This window comes from Macaca fascicularis, chromosome 2, assembly GCF_037993035.2.
Source record: "Macaca fascicularis isolate 582-1 chromosome 2, T2T-MFA8v1.1".
NCBI classification, from domain to species: Eukaryota; Metazoa; Chordata; class Mammalia; order Primates; family Cercopithecidae; genus Macaca; species Macaca fascicularis.
Genome location: NC_088376.1, coordinates 141,404,318 through 141,422,958, shown reverse-complemented (window position 1 = coordinate 141,422,958; position 18,641 = coordinate 141,404,318). Strand labels below are relative to the sequence as shown.

At 38.2% G+C, this 18,641-nt stretch overlaps 1 protein-coding gene across 2 annotated transcripts in view; it reads left to right on the top strand.

The window, feature by feature from the left end:
• Nucleotides 1–903: 903 nt before the first annotated feature.
• The window catches only part of CRBN (cereblon), a 29,611-nt gene continuing 11,873 nt past the window's right edge, over nt 904–18,641 (top strand). The window contains exons 1-5 of one of the 2 annotated variants that reach the window (XM_005547651.5): nt 904–974; nt 5,293–5,399; nt 6,300–6,502; nt 7,632–7,781; nt 12,727–12,886. In XM_005547651.5, the coding sequence (XP_005547708.1) occupies nt 908–974; nt 5,293–5,399; nt 6,300–6,502; nt 7,632–7,781; nt 12,727–12,886 (687 nt within the window). In that variant the 5' untranslated portion in view covers nt 904–907. Of the gene's footprint in view, nt 975–5,292; nt 5,400–6,299; nt 6,503–7,629; nt 7,782–7,909; nt 8,051–12,726; nt 12,887–18,641 lie in introns of those variants that run through there. The other variant, XM_074032747.1, reaches the window with a different exon arrangement.

Here is an 18,641-nt window from a genome sequence, read left to right as displayed (position 1 = left end):
TACCATGTTCAGCTGTTTTATCTCATTTAAGGATTTTTCAGTTTTCCTTCCTCGCCGAAAAAATGATATTGAAAGTACACTACGAAAACTTTTGTCCACCCTCCAAAGCAAATATCTTGCCAGTCACAACTCCACCATTATAACAGAATTATCTTCATTTTTTACATAGTCTTTATTTCTTTTTTGCCACAGTGACTTGTTTTTACATAGCTGAAGTCATAATGAGTAGGTTAGTTTATATTTAGACAGTTTTATTTACCAATTATAGGCGTTTTCCATTCTGTGGATCATCATTTCAAGTAGGAGGTTTCTGATGAATACTTGTTAATTTTGTAATGTAATGTACATATATGGAAACTACTGAAGTTATTGAAGTTACATGTACATATATTGAAACTACTGAAGAAAATCAGCAATAATTTAACCACCCTCGGAATAACTGATGGATTTCCCCAGCCTTCACATATATGCTTATTTTATATATGCTTCATATTTTAAGAATTGAAACTATTGCTGCATGAACAGGTTTCTATTTACTCCCTACCCTCTTCGTTTAAAACAAGGTGGAGACTAAAGGCTCTCAGCCTCAGTTTCTCCATATGCAAAATAGTACGATTAAATAAGTCATGCTAAAGGCTGGAACAAGGTGAGGACTCTGCAGCGTGTACGCCGGGCACTCAGCCCTGGATGGCGGGGAACGGCGTTCTGTCCCTGGTGCGGAGCGCAGGCCTGTAATTGTCCCTTCCGCCTAGGGCATCACTCCCAGGCCTGGGTACGCGCCGCCGTCTGCTCCTCTGGGGCCGCCAGGGGGCGCTGTGGCCCCGGTGCGCGGCAGCGGCAAGACGCGGACCCTCCCCCGGAGTCTCCGGCACCGCCCTGTCCCAGCCTCCTTTGCGGGTAAACAGACATGGCCGGCGAAGGAGATCAGCAGGACGCTGCGCACAACATGGGCAATCACCTGCCGCTCTTGCCTGGTAACCGCCCGGAGTAGTTCCCTGTAGTCGGGAGTGCGGCGAGGCCCGGAGCCGCTAACGGTGCAGCTGGGCCTGGGAGGCGGGTGTGGGGGCGCCGAGACTGGCCAGCTAGCCCAGCAGGGCCGCACCAGGAGACTGCTTCACGTCGGCCCTTGGCCAGCGATGGAGTCGCGGCACCTTCTTCGCTGCTCTGTTGCCCCGAGCCGTGAGCCAGGGTGTCGGGGGACGTTTGCTCTTAAGAACAGGAAACTCATCCTCTCCATCCTCCCTGTGTCCTGAGTGTAGCTCCTAGGAAATGCTCTGGAACTAGAGGGCCGGGTCAGATTCACAGCTGTTACTTTTGCTGGTTTCCTTCCTTTTAATAAGAGTGACAGCTAACATGTACTAAGCACTAACCGTGTTACGAGCCTTGCACTTAACGCTTTGCCTGCATTTCGCCTTTTAATCCTTTCCACATCACTTTTCAGTTTCTGATTTGATCAGCGAGTATTGGATTGCAGATTAGTTCAGTGACTTGCGCAAGGTCACACAGCAGAGTTAGGATTCCATCCCGGGTGTGTCTGTCATTATATCTCTAAATCTCTTCTCTATTTTGTTTTTCTTACTGTTGGTCTGTTTTTCTCAGGCATCTACGATTATGCTTTATCAGAGAGACTTAGTTTTTCTTTTTCCTGTATGTTGTGTGAAATGTTTAGACTTTGGCCTTGTGTTGAAATACTGAACAGAAAAAAAAAAGGCATGGAATATTGTATAAACTTCTCATGCAATGCCTTTCAAGAGATGCTTTCCAAAAGGCGTATCATCCAAACTTGAGACTATTAACTGAGTCCCTTGGTTAATCAAGTATGTTAGGTGTTGTGGAGATGAAACGAGAGATAATACACAATCTGATACTTGAGGTTTACTGTCTAGGCGGGGCTGCTGAGAATATAACTAAACATAAATCAACTGCAGAGGCAGTTGATTTAGGGCCAGATAAATGAATGCTATTGTGGTTCTTCAGAGGCAGAAGTTGTTCAAGGGTCAGAGGAGCTGGGAAAAAGCCTTTCAAGGTAGATCAGGAGACATCCAAAAGCACATATTTAGGATATGATTGTGGAACATAAGGCCTAGGAGGTAGATTGGGTTTAAGTTGCTGGGAAACTGGCATCTCTTGCCAGTGTGTTTGGGGTTTTTCCCGTGGATTGCCAAGAAACAGTTTTCGGTTTCAGGTAATTGCCTAAGGAAATCTATGCTTGGAAGATTAATTTGTCCACTAGTAGCAGCATGGAAGAGACTGAGTGCACGCCCACCATATAGGAGAGAACTTTTCTATAAAAATAAACCATAGTCAGTGGTTGTTCTTGAAGCCATCCTAGCTGAATTGACACAAGGGTAAGTGTGCCAGCCTTTGATGGAAAGCTGAGCTGTTTTTTCAGAGACATTAGCCCTACTCTCTGTGCCAAATCCGGTGTTTCAGGGAGAATGGTAAATAGAAGAGGAAGGATACTGATGTTCTGTCGGCATTCACATGGTGCTTCTGCATGAGATGAGTCATCAGACTTCACTGTGATAGCTCTGAACAGTCAGCGTGTTTTGTGTGTGTGTGTGTGTGTGTGTGTGTTTCAGAAAAACATCGGGAGAGGGCCCAGAGATGATGTAGATATAGCAATAATGCCTTTCCAAATTATGTAAATTTTGGAAAGCATTTACAAACATTGGACTTTCCATAATTCCATGTAGTATGAGTTGTTCTGAAGAATAAGTCCTCTAAGTTGCAACAAAAAGCTTTATAGTTGAGATGTGAAGAATTTATCCTAGGCAAATGAAACAATAAACATAACTGAGTATGGGAAAGTGGGTTTTAGCCATATTTATGAAAAAAAAAGTTACTAAAGAAATTATTTAGAGACTAGGAGTCAGAAGAGTTAAAATGTAAATTTTTAACAATATTAATTCCAGCCTTTGAGCTAATAGTTTATCTTTTAAACTTTCTGTAGTAGAGCAATAAAGTGGATCGTGCTGCATGCCAAGTGATAGCCATGCTGTCAGCGTTGGAAATACAAAGAATTTGATACAGAATATTTTTCTCATCCATTTAGATTGCCCTATTTTATCTTTTGGTGAAACTTACATGTTCCAAGGAAAATTTGTATGAAGTGTTAGAGCATTGACTATTTACATATAAGTTGAAGTAATTCTGTTTTTGACAAAGTTTTGTATCTGGGAAATTGTAACAATGAATAGAAAGTCCAAGGCAGTTACCATATTGAAAAACATTTTTATTTTCTGTCAGGGACCTGGCTACAGGTGGTTTGACTTAAATAATGATATGTAAAGGAAAAAAATGATTATTTTGTATTGACATTTTATTGATTTAGAAGTTTATTTGGGGCGTTTAAAAATACAGGAACTGGGAGGTGAGAAATGAGATTCAGTAATTCTTTATTGTTAGTCTAGGCCAGGGTTTCCCAACCTCAGCACTTGACTTTTGGGCTGGAGAATTCTTTGGGTGGGATTGTCTTTTGCATTGTAGGCTATTTAGCTGCATCCTTGGCCTCTACCCACTAGATGCCAGTCAGACTCCCTTAGTTATTACAACCAATATCCCCTGAGGGGCAAAATCACCTGTGGTTGAGAATCACTGGTCTAGGATAGGAAATTTACTCATAGTTTGTATGAAACGGACAGACTCACAGTTAGTATAATAGCATTTGTATTGTGTAGCATTTTCTAATTTTCTTTGCTGTCATTGGTAACATCTAGTTTTCTAAGACGTTCTTCTAAAATGTTTTATGCTTCATGCAACTTTATTTTTAAATTTAAAATTACTAAGCAAAATAGTATGAAAATGATTGCAAAAATTTCTTTTTTTCTTTTGAGATGGAATCTTGCTCTGTCACCCAGGCTGGAGTGTAGTAGCACAATCTCAGCTCACTGCAACCTCCGCCTCCTGGGTTCCAGCAATTCTCCTGCCTCAGCCTCCCCAGTAGCTGGGATTACAGGCACCTGCGACCACACCCGGCTAATTTTTGTGTTTTTAGTAGAGATGGGGTTTCAACATGTTGGCCAGGCTGGTCTTGAACTCCTGACCTCAAGTGATCTGCCTGCCTCGTCCTCCCAAAGTGCTGGGATTACAGGTGTGAGCCACCACACCTGGCCTTCACTTTAAAATAATGTAGTGACAGCCACAGAAATGTTATCATTAGAAAAATGCTGTGAAATTCTTCCTGCCAGATTATCTTTCTCTGTTTTAATTAACAGATCTTGCCTGCTTTGGTTTCTTTTCTTACTTATGTAGGAATTCTTTGAAGTTGAGAGTTTGAGAGAACGTTAGAGGTTGACGTGTTTAAGCCTATCATTTTGCAGATGAGGAAACTAAAATTTAATTGGGCAGAATGAGTTGTCTAAGGTGTTAAAATTAGTTTCTGGTGAGGGAGAAGAGAAAAATCTCCCATATAGAAGAATTTTAAATAACGTATATAGGTATTTCCCTTTCAAGGGAGTGGAGCATAACTCATCACCGCTTAAGTGGAGGCTACACCTAGTGATTTGCTTCCAAAGAGTATAATGTGAAAAGGAGGGGGAAAGGAACTTTATAGTGGCAAAACCTGACACATACTGCTTTAGCCAGGTGATCAAGGTTCATAGCAGGACTAGTTCATAATATGTAGGCTTGATATGTAATAAAAACAGCACATTGGCGACAGACCCCATTTCTAAAAAACAAAAGAATAACAACACTTCACTTTTTCCTCCCTGAAACACGTATCCTCAGTCTAATTGTGGGAATTACATCAACAAAACCCAGTTGTGGGATACTTTTCAAAATACCTGACCAGTACTCCTCAAAACTCAGAAACAAGCAAAGTCTGAAAACTACACTAGCCCAGAGGAGGGTAGGGAAACATGATAACTAAATGTAATGTGGGATCCTGGAACACAAAAAGATTAGATAAAAACTAAGGGGATCCAAATAAAATGTGAAGTTTAGTTATAGTAATGTACCAAGACTGATTCCTTCGTTGTGGCAAATGTACCATACTGATATAAATTAACTATAGGGGAAAAGGGTGTGTGACATACAGGAGCACTCTGTATTATCTTTGCAACTTCTCTATAAATGTTAAACTATTCTAAAATTCACAGTTGACTTAAAAAAAAAAATAGCTACTGACAGAGCCCAGCATAGACCCCAGCCCTCTGACTGCCTCTTCACAGTACTGTAGAGTTTACCAAATGCATGTGGTTTTAGAAGTACCCCTTTTTTGAAGAAGGAATTATGTGTTTGAAAGGTTTTCATTCTTTTTTTTTTTCTTACAATATTCTACTCTTACAGCAGAGAGTGAGGAAGAAGATGAAATGGAAGTTGAAGACCAGGATAGTAAAGAAGCCAAAAAACCAAACATCATAAATTTTGACACCAGTCTGCCAACATCACATACAGTATGTAATTTAGTGATAGATCTAATATAATAGATACAAATTTAAATGTAGATAAAAGTTCATAAATACAAGTGACTGATATTTGTATTACTAGATATCAGAAATTGTGGATGAGGACATGGGCTATTTGCCAGTAGATAAACATTTAACTATAATTTTGAAGAAGCTTAATACTATGTTGTGGTGGAATTGTTTGAAGAATTGTTGCTCTTTATAGTCTTTCTAGTAATTGAGCTATTAAATACTTCTCTGTACTTCTAGGTACTAGAGTGTTACTGAACATACATTTTTTACTTGCTGTTTGTGATATTTGGACATAGAGATATTTCTTGGTAAAAATAAAATACTTTGTATTTAAAAATTCTTGAATTTCTGTGTTTGTGAGATATTCTTCATAAAAGATTAGAAATTCTTCTAAGAGTTAAAGTTAGATTAAAAATTATATTTTCACATGGGATGCTTATATACCACATTTATTAAGTGTTTGTAACCCCATTTGTATTTTTTTTTTTTTTTTGAGACAGAGCGTTGCTCTGTCACCCAAGCTCGAGTGACTGCAGTGGCACAATCTCGGCTCACTGCAGCCTCCACCTCCTGGGTTCGAGTGATTCCCCTGCCTCAGCCTCCTGAGTAGCTAGGATTACAGGCATCCACCACCACACCCAACTAATTTTTGTAGTTTTAGTAGCGACAGGGTTTCACCATGTTGGCCAGGTTGGTCTTGAACTCCTGACCTCAGGTGATCCACCCATCTCGGCCTTCCAAAGTCCTGGGATTGCAGGTGTGAGCCACTGTGCCTGGCCTGTATTTCTTTTAATGTGATTTGCTCTTTAGTCTGTTGAGCTTATATTTTTATTACATATCGATCATGACGCTGTACCTATATATGTTCTTAAATAGTACCTAGGCGCTGATATGGAAGAATTTCATGGCAGGACTTTGCACGATGACGACAGCTGTCAGGTGATTCCAGTTCTGCCACAGGTGATGATGATCCTGATTCCCGGACAGACATTGCCTCTTCAGCTTTTTCACCCTCAAGAAGTCAGTATGGTGCGGAATTTAATTCAGAAAGATAGAACCTTTGCTGTTCTTGCATACAGGTAAAATATTAGAGTCCATTTGCTTAATACATTTCCTCTCATGGGTAATTGCGGTGGTCATTGTTGAAGCCAAAGCAGGCTGTTATTATGCATGTACAGGAGAGGTTGGGTAAGAACGTGAGGTTAGGAGTTTGGTTAAGTAGAAGTTTCATAGTGCAAGTTGGAGTATTTTTGTTCATTTAATTACCATCTTACTCAGCTCTACACCTTCATACACAATTTAACTTTCTGGTATTTGAAAAATTTTTAATCATTTATATTTGATGAAAAACATTTCTGAAATCTTGGTTTCAATAACTGTCTTTATTAAAGAGAAATAGTGCTTTTTTATTTTAACCTAAGGGATTACTTTTCCGAAAGAGTGGTCTTTTCTTTCCTTGTCTCTCAAAATTCATAGGTTGTACCCTTTAAATTGAAGCTGAATGTTAAGTATCCCGTGGCAAATAAAGGAAATCTGCAGTAGAGGCGGGAAATACATACAGGAAGCTCCCACCCCAGTACAGTGCTGCCAGTAAGCAGCAGAAATGATAAGTCATTTGACAGAGTGAAAGAATGTTTGGTTTGGGAAATGAGTTTAAACCCCTGTAAGTTCTAAATTATTTTCAGTGACTAGAAATCTATTCTTTTCCTAAAGTTCTCTAATCGTACTTCCTGAATCCTCCTTCTATATCCCCCATGTGATTTAACAATAAATAAAATTGGCCAGGCACGGTAGCTCACGCCTATACTCCGAGCACTTTGGGAGGCCGCGGCGGGTGTATCACCTGACGTTGGGAGTTTGAGACCAGCCTGACAAACATGGTGAAACCCCATCTCTACTAAAAATACAAAAATTAGCCAGGCGTGGTGGTGTGTGCCTGTAATCCCAGCTACTCAGGCGGCTGGGGCAGGAGAATCACTTGAACCTGGGAGGCAGAGGTTGCAGCAAACTGAGATCATGCCACTGCACTCTAGTCTGGGTAACGCAGCCACACTGCATCTCAAACAAATAAATAAATAAAATTATACTAGCTTTGTAGTAAGGGTTGAGTCTATAAATTGTTTACCCATATGTATTGCTTTTGCATACTTTGCATATATTTAAAACTCAAATGTTCAAAATTCTTTCCTTTTAAAATTGTCTTGGAAGCAATATACAGGAAAGGGAAGCACAGTTTGGAACAACAGCAGAGATATATGCCTATCGAGAAGAACAGGATTTTGGAATTGAGATAGTGAAAGTGAAAGCAATTGGAAGACAAAGGTTCAAAGTCCTTGAGCTAAGAACACAGTCAGATGGGTAAGAAATAACATACACCTTAATGCTCTGTGAATGTTTTATAATGAAATAGTTTTCTTGTACTTTGTTATTCTACTGACCTTTCAGATTTTGTAACTTTTAACTAGTTGTTCTCTTTCCCTTCTAAGGTATAGCCCAGTGGTTTCCAACCTTGCTATGCATCAGAATCACCTGGGAAGCTTTTAAAACTATAGAAGCTTGAGTTTCAACCTCATCTCCCATCTCCAGAGAGTGATGAGGCTGCAGCATCTTTTAAAAATGATTTTCAGGTGATTCTAATGTCTCTCCAGGTTTGAGAATAGTAATGTAAATCCAAAGGGAGGTGCTGTTTGGGACTTGGCTTCTTTAGGATTGAAGGCCTCTCAGAGCATAAGAGGATAGGGAGACCACAGGCTTGTGAGCTATTTGTGTGCTCACCAGGACAGCTGTGGTTTTTGTAGCATTGCTATGATGTTTGAAAGCCACACGGGTTACATCTGCCAACTGCTCCATCTGAGCTATAAAAGCCATTTATATTTAGTGTCCTTCTCCAGTGTGAATTTTATATCACCCAGAAATGCTATTTACATAATAAGTGATCAATAAATACTTGTAGTCTATGTGCCTTGTGACATTTAGAAATTCCCTGAGTGTACTGTTTCAGCAGTTACTCATTTTGACATAGCTCGAATGGCTGGGTTTTGCACAAATTCGAGGGATTCACATTAAAGCAGACACAGAAAAGTCCAGTTTATCTTATTTTATCCTCTTTTAAAAAGGAAACAAAGTAAAGCATTTGCCTTGATCATTGGATATTACCTCTTAAGGGAGTGCTTCTCAACTGTGGCACATCACCTCTGAGGTCTTACAGATACACAGTCCTGGTACACAATACAAGTACTAGTGAATTGGTTTCCAATTTATACCCAGAGTTGAAAATCTCATCAGACCTCTGTGTTGCCCAGGTAGTATCTTCTGGACACATGGAAGTTCTGAGTATTTTGGGGTTTTTATTTGGTGGGGTGGGGATTAAGACTGAAAAAAGAATGTGAACAGCATGAGGGCAGGAACGTTTTGTCTATTTTGTTCACATGGTGGGCATTCCTATATATTTTTTAATTATGGAAATGTTGACATGTCAGATAGCTCCTTGGAGCTAAAGAGAGCATAGAGGAATGTGAGATGGGATTGCCAGAGCTCTTAGGGTGTTTAGTTCTCTCCAGGTACTTCCTCAGAACATTCATTGTGCACACTTTGATAGCCTTACCACATTGCCCTGTCCTGATGGGATTATATGTCTGTCTCCCTCGATAGATAACCTGCTTAAGAACAATGACCAAGACTTATTTATGTTTTACTTTTAGGACCATAAATGTTATATAAATGAATGAAAGAATGATTTCCTGGGGGTGGTCTGCATTATGATAATTAGAAAACTGTTTTGTTACTGTGGATTTTGCTAACAGTTCCATTTTTAAAGTACTTCTTACTTCATACAATTTCAATTGTGAATACTATTCTAGAAACCATAAAGGAAAGTTGACTTGGGGAAAAGTATATTTCTCAGACTGTCTTGACATTAGTGAGTTTTGATTGTGGAAAAACTATTGAACACAAGATGGCAGTATATCGTTAACTCTGAAAACGAGACAAGGAATGAATGCTTGACTCTAGTAAAGATTAACATCAGGCCACATGCAGTGGCTCATGCCTGTAATCCCAGCATTTTGGGAAGCCAAGGCAGGACGATCACCGGAGCTCAGGAGTTCGAGATCTGCCTGACCAACATGGAGGAACCCCATCTCTACTAAAAATACAAAGTTAGCCAGGCATGGTGGCACATGCCTATAATCCCAGCTACTTGGGAGGCTGAGGCAGGAGAATCGCTTGAACCCAGGAGGCAGAGGTTGCGGTGAGCCAAGATCGTGCCACTGCACTCCAGCCTGGGCCACAAGAGGGAAACTCCATCTCAAAGGAAAAAAAAAGATTACTATCAAACTGATACAGGCGGATAAGACTTGGAAAGGACACATTCTCTCTAGTATTCTGTAGACCCATTATTAAGGTCTCTCATAAGGGTATGTCTGTCTTCATTTAAAAGGCCTCTGTGGAATGAGATTTCTCTTGGCTCCACTACTTCTCTGGCCCTGTAACCACCTTCACTGGAAGTGGTGAAATGAAAGAAATTCTGGAGATGATTTAGTGCAGTCTCCTCTTTTTCTATATCAGAATGCTAAATACTAGAGAGGTTAAGTAATTTGCCTAAACAGCAAATAAGCGACAGACCTGATTGGTTCTAGGTCCCCTGACTTCCAAACTGGTACTCCTTCCCTTATACCAGGATTTCTTCATAGCACATTTGAAACTCAAGCCACCTTCCCTTTCTCCAGTAAAATATTTAATATTCATTTGTTTTAGAGAAATAAGCATATAGAAAACTAAAAAAAATTAAAAAATAAAAATATCCATTTGTCTTTTACCTAAATGACACTTCATTTATTGAAAGTACACTACAGAGGCCAGGTGTGGTGACTCATACCTGTAATCTCAGCACTCTGGAAGGCCAAGGTATGTGAATCACTTAAGGCCAGGAGTTCAAGACTAGCCTGACCAACATGGTGAAGCCCCATCACTACTAAAAATAAAAGAAATTAGCTGGGCATGGTGCCTGTAATTCCAGCTACTCGGGAGGCTGAGTCATGAGAATCACTTGAACCTGGGAGGCAGAAGTTGCAGTGAGCAGAGATTGTACCACTGCACTCCAGCCTGGCCAACAGAGTGAGACTCCATCTCAAAAAAAAAAAGTATACAACAACCAGAATCGTGGGGGGCAGGGCGGCAGGAAGGGCATCTTCTGAACACAAAGAAATTTCTTTTTAGTAAAAACACAGGTCTCATTGACATAGGACTCTTCAGAAGTTCCTACTTGTTAGCATGTAGAGAGGAGGAGGGGATTGATATCCTGTTGGCATCACAAGAGAAGATCTCTTACCTGTCATGACTGAGACCAGTAATTGTTAGTCAGAAAGTTAGTTGAAGCTGGAAATCACAAAATGTTACACATATATAGCTTAAACATTTTATTTTAACTTAAAATGTATAAATTCATTCATTTTTCATTTGGGGAGACCAGCGTCTTTTAATTGAAGCAGGTCTGCACATTGGAGATGACTGCAGACTTTCTAGCACTTTCATTGTATATTATCCGCAGTTTATACTGCTAGTTTTTCTTTAAAGAGGGATTCTAAAGATAGTCACAAGGCAATTTGAGTGCAGAAATTTTCCAGATTTGTGCGGTTTTTTTCCTATTAAAGTTGCATATACCTAAGTTGAAAGCAGTTTTTTTATGTCTCTACTTAATGTTCCTTGAAGCAATTTTATTGTTGTACTCATATTTCACTGGTTTTTATAACATTTATATAAATTATGTTGCTGTAATCACAAAACAACTCTGATAAACAGGTTGGAAAGAAAAAAAACTGGCTTATGTTAAAAACAAAACTCAGCTGCTGGGAGAACCAGCCACTGCGTATGCAGTGGATCCTGGCCGTGTTTAACCAGGTAAAGGAGAGCATTCTTTCATCCTTCAAGGCAATTCAAACAGCTTGTACTGCAGACTGTTAACATGATCTGTAAGCCACGGGATCAATAATGTTACTGTTTTTATCATAATCAAATCTTACACAATAGTTTGGTAAAGCAAAATTCTTAATTCAGTTTCCTATAACCTTAAAGAAGAATCAGCTTTCTAAAAATTTCCATAGGATGGTATATACTTTTGTCTTCATAATATAATTAACAGGTTATTTGTGTTCATGAATCAGGTGAAGGAAATTGAGATTTTGTTTCTAATGAGCTCTAGTAACATAAGAACACTTGACCATAGTTTGACTATAGTAAAATGTTTTAACATTTTCCCAAATCATGTAGACAAATTTTTTGAGTATTTCTAATGAGTTTGCAGGAAGGAAATAAAGTTGGTAGAGTGAGTCTACTATTATCATTAAATTAAACCTAGGTACTTTCTAACACACTCAGCTATTTTTCCTTTTAATAAATAAGTAAAATGTCAGAATTTCATCCATAATATTTTGTGGTCAAACAGGGGTTATTATGAAAGACTACTTTAGAAGTCTTAAGTATAACTAATAAAGCAGAGACTTTTAATATATTTGACTTTGTCAGTCTGACAGTGTTTTATACTAGCATTTGAATATAGTTACATATTCTACATTTCAAAAGCTACACTCTAAGAGATACAGCGCCTCACAGGAAGATAGCTCATGCATACAACCTTCCTGTTTGCACTAGTTCATCAGATATTTGCAATTATGATATTCTCAAGTAGCATTTTGGAAAAGACTTTATTATGACATTTTAAATAACTTTTAAGAATCTAATGTATAGTTTGATCCTCTGTAGAGATAAACTTTTAATGTGAAAAGGAATGCATACAGAAAGATTGCATGTAATTCCCTAGTATTATTTTAATTCATCCATGTAAATGCATTCTTGATTTTTCTCTTCCTTTCTCTACTCAGATGACTTATGGGAAAGGATAGATGTAAGAGTTAAGCAGCATAAGAAGTGGGGGGATAGAAGAGTTTGGGTGTCTAAAGAATGTTTAAGAAATTAGAAGTATCAAGCAGTAGTTAGTTGTATGTTGGTTTTTTAAAACTTTGTTTCATTTATAGACTCTGTATTTATCTGAAATGTGTAGATCTCCCTTTCCATTCCACAGTGACATTGAAAAGCCATACCTTAGGCTATCTTTGGTTTTAACTTTGGTATGATTTATGAAATAAAATTATTTTCTGAAAATTTCTATATCTAAACATCAGTATTTGATGAATGTTTAAAAGATAAAACTTGGAAAATCATAGTATTTAAAATTATCACTGTTTAGAAACTTATAGTTTTAGTCGATTTTAGAAATGAATACCATGCTTGGTTCTCTTTATTTTAGAATCCAGCAAGCTAAAGTGCAAATTCTTCCCGAATGTGTGTTGCCTTCAACCATGTCTGCAGTTCAGTTAGAATCCCTCAATAAGTGCCAGATATTTCCTTCAAAACCTGTCTCAAGGGAAGACCAGTGTTCATATAAATGGTGGCAGAAATACCAGAAGGTGAGAAACTAATTTTTTATGCATCTTCAAAAAGTGAAGATAGATTGTTTTTTTCCTGTTTTAAGAAAGAAACACAACTCTCATGATTCATTCCCCAGACACCTTGTGTGGCAGTATTCCAGCTACATTTGATCATAGCTGGACCCTCTAAAAATTGCACAGGCAGCTATTTTATGTAAAAGCAGTTTACAAACACAATAAAATGTCACACAGCTGTAAGATATCCTTGTTATTATGCTTATTGGTTATATTAATCACTTATGATTTTTAATTCTGTGGGAATTGCTTATTAAACTATGATCAAATTAGATGTTTGGCTCTTGAATCATAAACATCCATTATCTTAAGGAAGGGAGGATTTATTTGGGGTAGAGTAGTAGTAGAAAAGTAGAGTTTGTTTCTTCTTCCAGATCAGAGAGAAAAGGTTTCTTTTGCTATGTGTTTTAATGAAACGCAGTTGACATCACAAAAATTGACTTGAGACTAGGTGCTCTTTAAAAATGTCGCTTGTTTAGGCACTAATTCCTATGTTATATCCTTTCACTAAATCATAATTGTCATGTGGAAAAAAAAATTGAGGGAACCTGTTTCTATTCATTTGTGAGATGTGCACTTTTAAGTATAGTTAATATTTATAATTGCTACCTAAAGAAAAAGATTACTAGTTTCTAAATTTAGAATAATTGGGTTTTTTGAGGTTTTTCTCTTTAATATGGAAAGACTGTTTCCATTGTAACCTTAAAAGTTCTATATTAATCATCCCTTTGTTAAGTCATGAGGATTTAATATTTTAATGTAAATACAGATTTCCAATTTAACGTAAATCATTATGGATAATTAATGAAGTGGACTTATACACTAGTTACTGTACCAAACTTTTATTGCTCTTACTGTAGAATTCCTCCAGTTTTCCACGAAAACTTGTGCAGAATGGGTACTTGATGAGCATCAGGGTTATAACCAGGTATCTATAGGACTTCCTGGTCTTATCTTTATTTCAGTTAACTGATCTGTTTCATGGTACAGTGTGTTTTGACTAGTGTTTCTAAGGAAGATTCTAATGAAGATATAATTAGACTGCTTTAAGACTCCCAAACAACCTTGAAACTAGTATTTTTTAATGTTTAATAATATTGATACTGCCTTAACAGGCAGCTTTTGTATAGCTGTGTGTATTAGTCCATTTTCATGCTGCCAATAAAGAGATAACCAAGACTAAGCAATTTACAAAAAAAGAGGTTTATTAGACTTAAAAGTTCCACATGGCTGGGGAGGCCTCACAATCATGGCAGAAGGTGAAAGTCGAGGAAGAGCGAGTCATGTCTTACAGAGATGGTGGCAGGGAAAAAGAGCTTGTGCAGGAAAACTCCCATTTTTAAAACCATCAGATCTCGTGAGACTCATTCACTATCACAAGAATAGCACAGGAAAGACCCACCCCCATAATTCAGTCACCTCCCACTGGGTTCCTCCCATGACATGTGAGAATTGTGGGAGTTACAATTCAAGATAGGATTTGGGTGGGGACACAACCAGATCATATCACCGTGCAATACTTTCTTCCCTATACCAGATACAGACACTTTAAATACGCATTTGCCCTTGTTTCTTTGAACTGTGGGAAATTTTGCTTCCATAGTCATTTTAAATGTTACTGTAGAAATAAGTATGTCAGTGATCACTGTCAGTATGTGGCCCCCCAAGGAGTAGATTTGGAATATATTAAGTCATTTAGTGCCTAAAAGTATGTTTGGCACTGGTTTGCTACTGAAATATGTGGCAAGGTAACTGCATCAAGATGTTCCCTATGTGTCATCTCAATATTCACATAGTTGTGTATTTCATATTAGATATTTTTTTTCAGGGGGTACAGGCATACCACGGAGATATTGCAGGTTCAGTTTCAAACCGCTGCAATAAAGCAAGTATCACAATAAAGTGAGTCTCATGAGTTTTTTTGGTTTTCCAGTGCATATAAAAGTTTTATTCACACAATACTGTAGTCTATCACATGTATAATAAGATTCTATCTAAAAAACAATGTACATACCTTAAATTAAAAAATGCTTTATTGCTAAAAAATTCAATCATCTGAGCCTTCAGTGAATCATAATCTTTTTTGCTGGTGGATAGTCTTGTTTTGCTATTGATGGCTGCTGACTAATCAGGGTAGTGGTTGCTGAAGGTTGGGGTGACTACAGCAGTTTCTTAAGACAGCAATGAAGTTTGCCCCACAGATTGACTATTCCGTTCACAAAAGATCCCTATGCAGCGCTGTTTGATAGCATTTAAGCCACAATAGAACTTTCAAAATTGGAGTCAGTCCTGTCAAAACTTGCTGCTGCTTTATCAACTAAGTTTATGTAATATTCTGAATTCTTCATGTCATTTCAACATTCACAGTATCTTCAGCAGATTTCTTCTCAAGAAACCACTTTCTTTGCTCATCCATGAAAAGCAACTCCTAATCCGTGTTTGATCATGAGATTACAGCAATTCAGACCCATGTTTGGGTTCCACTTCTAACTTTAGTTCTCTTTTTATTTCTGTCACATCCACAGTTCCTTCCTTCAGTGAAGGCTTGAAACCCTCAAAATTGTCATCCATGAGGGTTGGAGTAAACTTCTTCTGAATTCCTGTTAATGTTGATGTTTTCACCACCTCCCATGAATCCTGATTATTCTTAATGGCACCTAGAATGGTGAATCTTTTTCAGAAGGTTTTCAATTTACTTTTTCCAGATCCATCAGAGGAATCACCATCTGTGGCAGCTATAGCCTTACAAAAAAAGTATTTCTTAGATAATAAGATTTGGAAGTCTAAATAACTCCTTGATCCATGGGTCACAGAATAGAAATTTTGTTACCAGGCATGAAAACAGCATTAATCTCCTTGTATATCTCCATCATAACTTCTGGGTGACCATGTACATTGTCAATGAGCAGTAATATTTTGAAGAGTCTTTTTTCTGAGCAGTAGGTCGCAACAGCAGGCTTAAAATATTCAGTAAACCATGCTCTAAACAGATGTTCTGTCATCCAGACTTTGTTTCATTTACAGAGCACAGGCAGAGTAGATTTAGCATCATTCTTAAGGGCCCTAAGATTTTTGGAATGGCCAGTGAGCATTGGCTTTAACTTAAAGTCACCAGCTATTAGCCCCTGAAAGGAGATTTAGGGACTTTCTCTGGATTAGGCTTTGGCTCAACGGAAATTTGTGGCTGGTTTGATCTTCTATCCAGACCATTAAAACTTTCTCCATATCAGTAATAAGGCTTTTCGGCTTTCACCAGAGTAGCACTTTGTATTCACAGCTTGGCTATTTGCCCCAGGAGACCTAGCGTTTGGCCTCTTTCAGCTTTGACATGCCTTTCTCACTAAGCTGTATCATTTTTAGCTTTTGATTTAAAGTGAGAGATGTGTGACTACTCTTCTTTTCACCTGAACACTTAGAAGCCATTGTAGAGTTACTAATTAGCCTAGTTTCAATATTGTTGTGTCTCAAAGTAGGGAAGCCTGAGGAGAGGGAGAGAGATGGAGGGGCTGGTGAGTGGAGCAATCAAAACACATTTGTTAAGTTTACTGTCTTAAATGGGTGCAGTTCATGGTGCCCCAAAACAGTTACAATAATAACATCAAAGTTCACTAATCACAAATCATCATAACATATATACAATGAAAAAGTGTGAAATATTGTGAGAATTACCAAAATATGGCACAGACAGGTAATTAGCACATGCTATTGGAAAAATGACTTGATAGACTTGCTTGAAACAGGGTTGCCAGAAATCTTCAATTTGTTTTTAAAAAAAAGAAGAAAAAAAGGCAGTATCTGTGAATCGCAGTATGCTTGTATTAAGTATTTGGGTATATAGAATAGTTCTTCCACACCAAGATGGGTTAAAAATTCTTAACCATTAAAAATCCTAAATTAACTCTTCTTTGCAAAGTTCTAAGTATAGGTTGAGAGCAGTGGTAGTTACTTCCTGACTTAAGTGTTCTGTGCAGCTAGTTCTGTGACCTGCCCGTAGGATCCTGCAATCTTAAACCTGAACTTGGGCTAAGCAAGTAAGACTGCTATTTAAATTTGTTTTTTATGTGAGTTACTGCTTAAATTCTTCCTGTTCTATGGTTAAAGCACCTTGCTTACATTACATTCCAAATTTGTCCCATACAACTGGGTTGCCACTGGCTTAACAAGACAAGAAAACATAGAGCTGCGAAGACCAAAGAAGCATGTATTTGCCTGGGTTCAGATCCTCTGAGCTTTTCCTCTTGTCTTAATTAGCCCTTGGTTATTTTCATATTCAGAGTTGCCAAGGGCTAAAGAGAAGATGCTAAGGAATGAGAAGGCCTAAAAAGTTTTAGGTGATACAGATATCTCCATCCCATATATGTCAGGTTATCTAAAGGGTTCCCTTGTTTAAACCTTGATAGAATTTCTTAGGTTCTGAAATTTGGAATCTAGATCACTAGGCCAAGAGCAACTGCTAGCTGATCTATTTTGGACTCCAAGTGACCTACAAACTCTGTTCTGCTTTAGAGAAACCACTTAGAGCCATTCTGTGTGCATCAAAAAGGAATCTAACAGGGAAAGGGGATGGCAGATATCTTTGGTAGGAACTCCATATGCAGTGGGACCATCTGAGTGGTTTGGCATGCTGCACCTTTAGTGGGACGCTAGCTTACCATGGGGCTGGATTATGTAACAGTGCTTGTCTTTAGACAGATACAAGGTTCAATTCATTCCTTTCTTCATAGAGCTTGCTTGTATCTGACTTGTCCATCCCACCATAATCTGAAGCACAGCATATGTGTGTTCTGTCTCCATGTCTTAGTAATTAAAATGGTCAGAGTTGGGAGATGCTTACATAACTGTAAGCTCACTCAAGCTAATAAGGTTGGCACACACTTTTCCTGCAGAAAAGGAACTTAAAGGATCCAGGATTGTAGTCTTCCTGAGATGTATTCAGTTAACCTTGAAACGGCACACAGCATTTGCCATGGAAACCTAAACATCCCAAATGACATGAAATAAAATTATTTAAACTTCTGGAAGTGTTCCTGTGTTATCTACCATTCTGACAAGGAAGCATTAGAGAATATTCAGCACGTGTCTCTCATGATTAAGGAGTTAGGCCAGTGTAATTAGGAAACACTTTCAAAACCCATTCCATCTAGAGACCTTTCTTGTTCTGGAATTCGAGCTCTGAAACTGTTTGCTGCTTTTCCCATCACAGTGCCTTTCTCTATTCACTGGTTTACTGTAGGGCGATTTGAGAATCCCCCTACAGTAAAAATCTCCCTAAAAAAAGAGGAAATTTTGTTTAAACCTGTTTGGAGTATGACTTAAATGTTTCTAAGTATATTCCCTGCTTGCCCAGACCACCTGCTTATTCATACATCAAGGCTTACTGTGTTAATCAGAAAAGAGCTGAGTATGAAATGTTAAGTCAAATGAGAAACAAATAGATATTAAGAAAGTAATTGGTGCTCATCTTTCTGGCCTCTGCTGAACTTAGCCATGGTTGTTCCTGTTTATGGCATAGAGCAGGGAGGAACTGAGCACGAATTTGGAAGGGCAGGGGCCTCACACATAATCTCTCAGATTAGTGTTTAAATCTCCTCCTAATTTTCTTTATCTAGATATAAATGTTCTTATTTCTTTCTTTTATAGAAGGATACATACCTTTTTATTAAAAGTGTATCTTACAGGAGATTCTTTTGTATTAGTTTATAGAGCATTGCTCATTCTT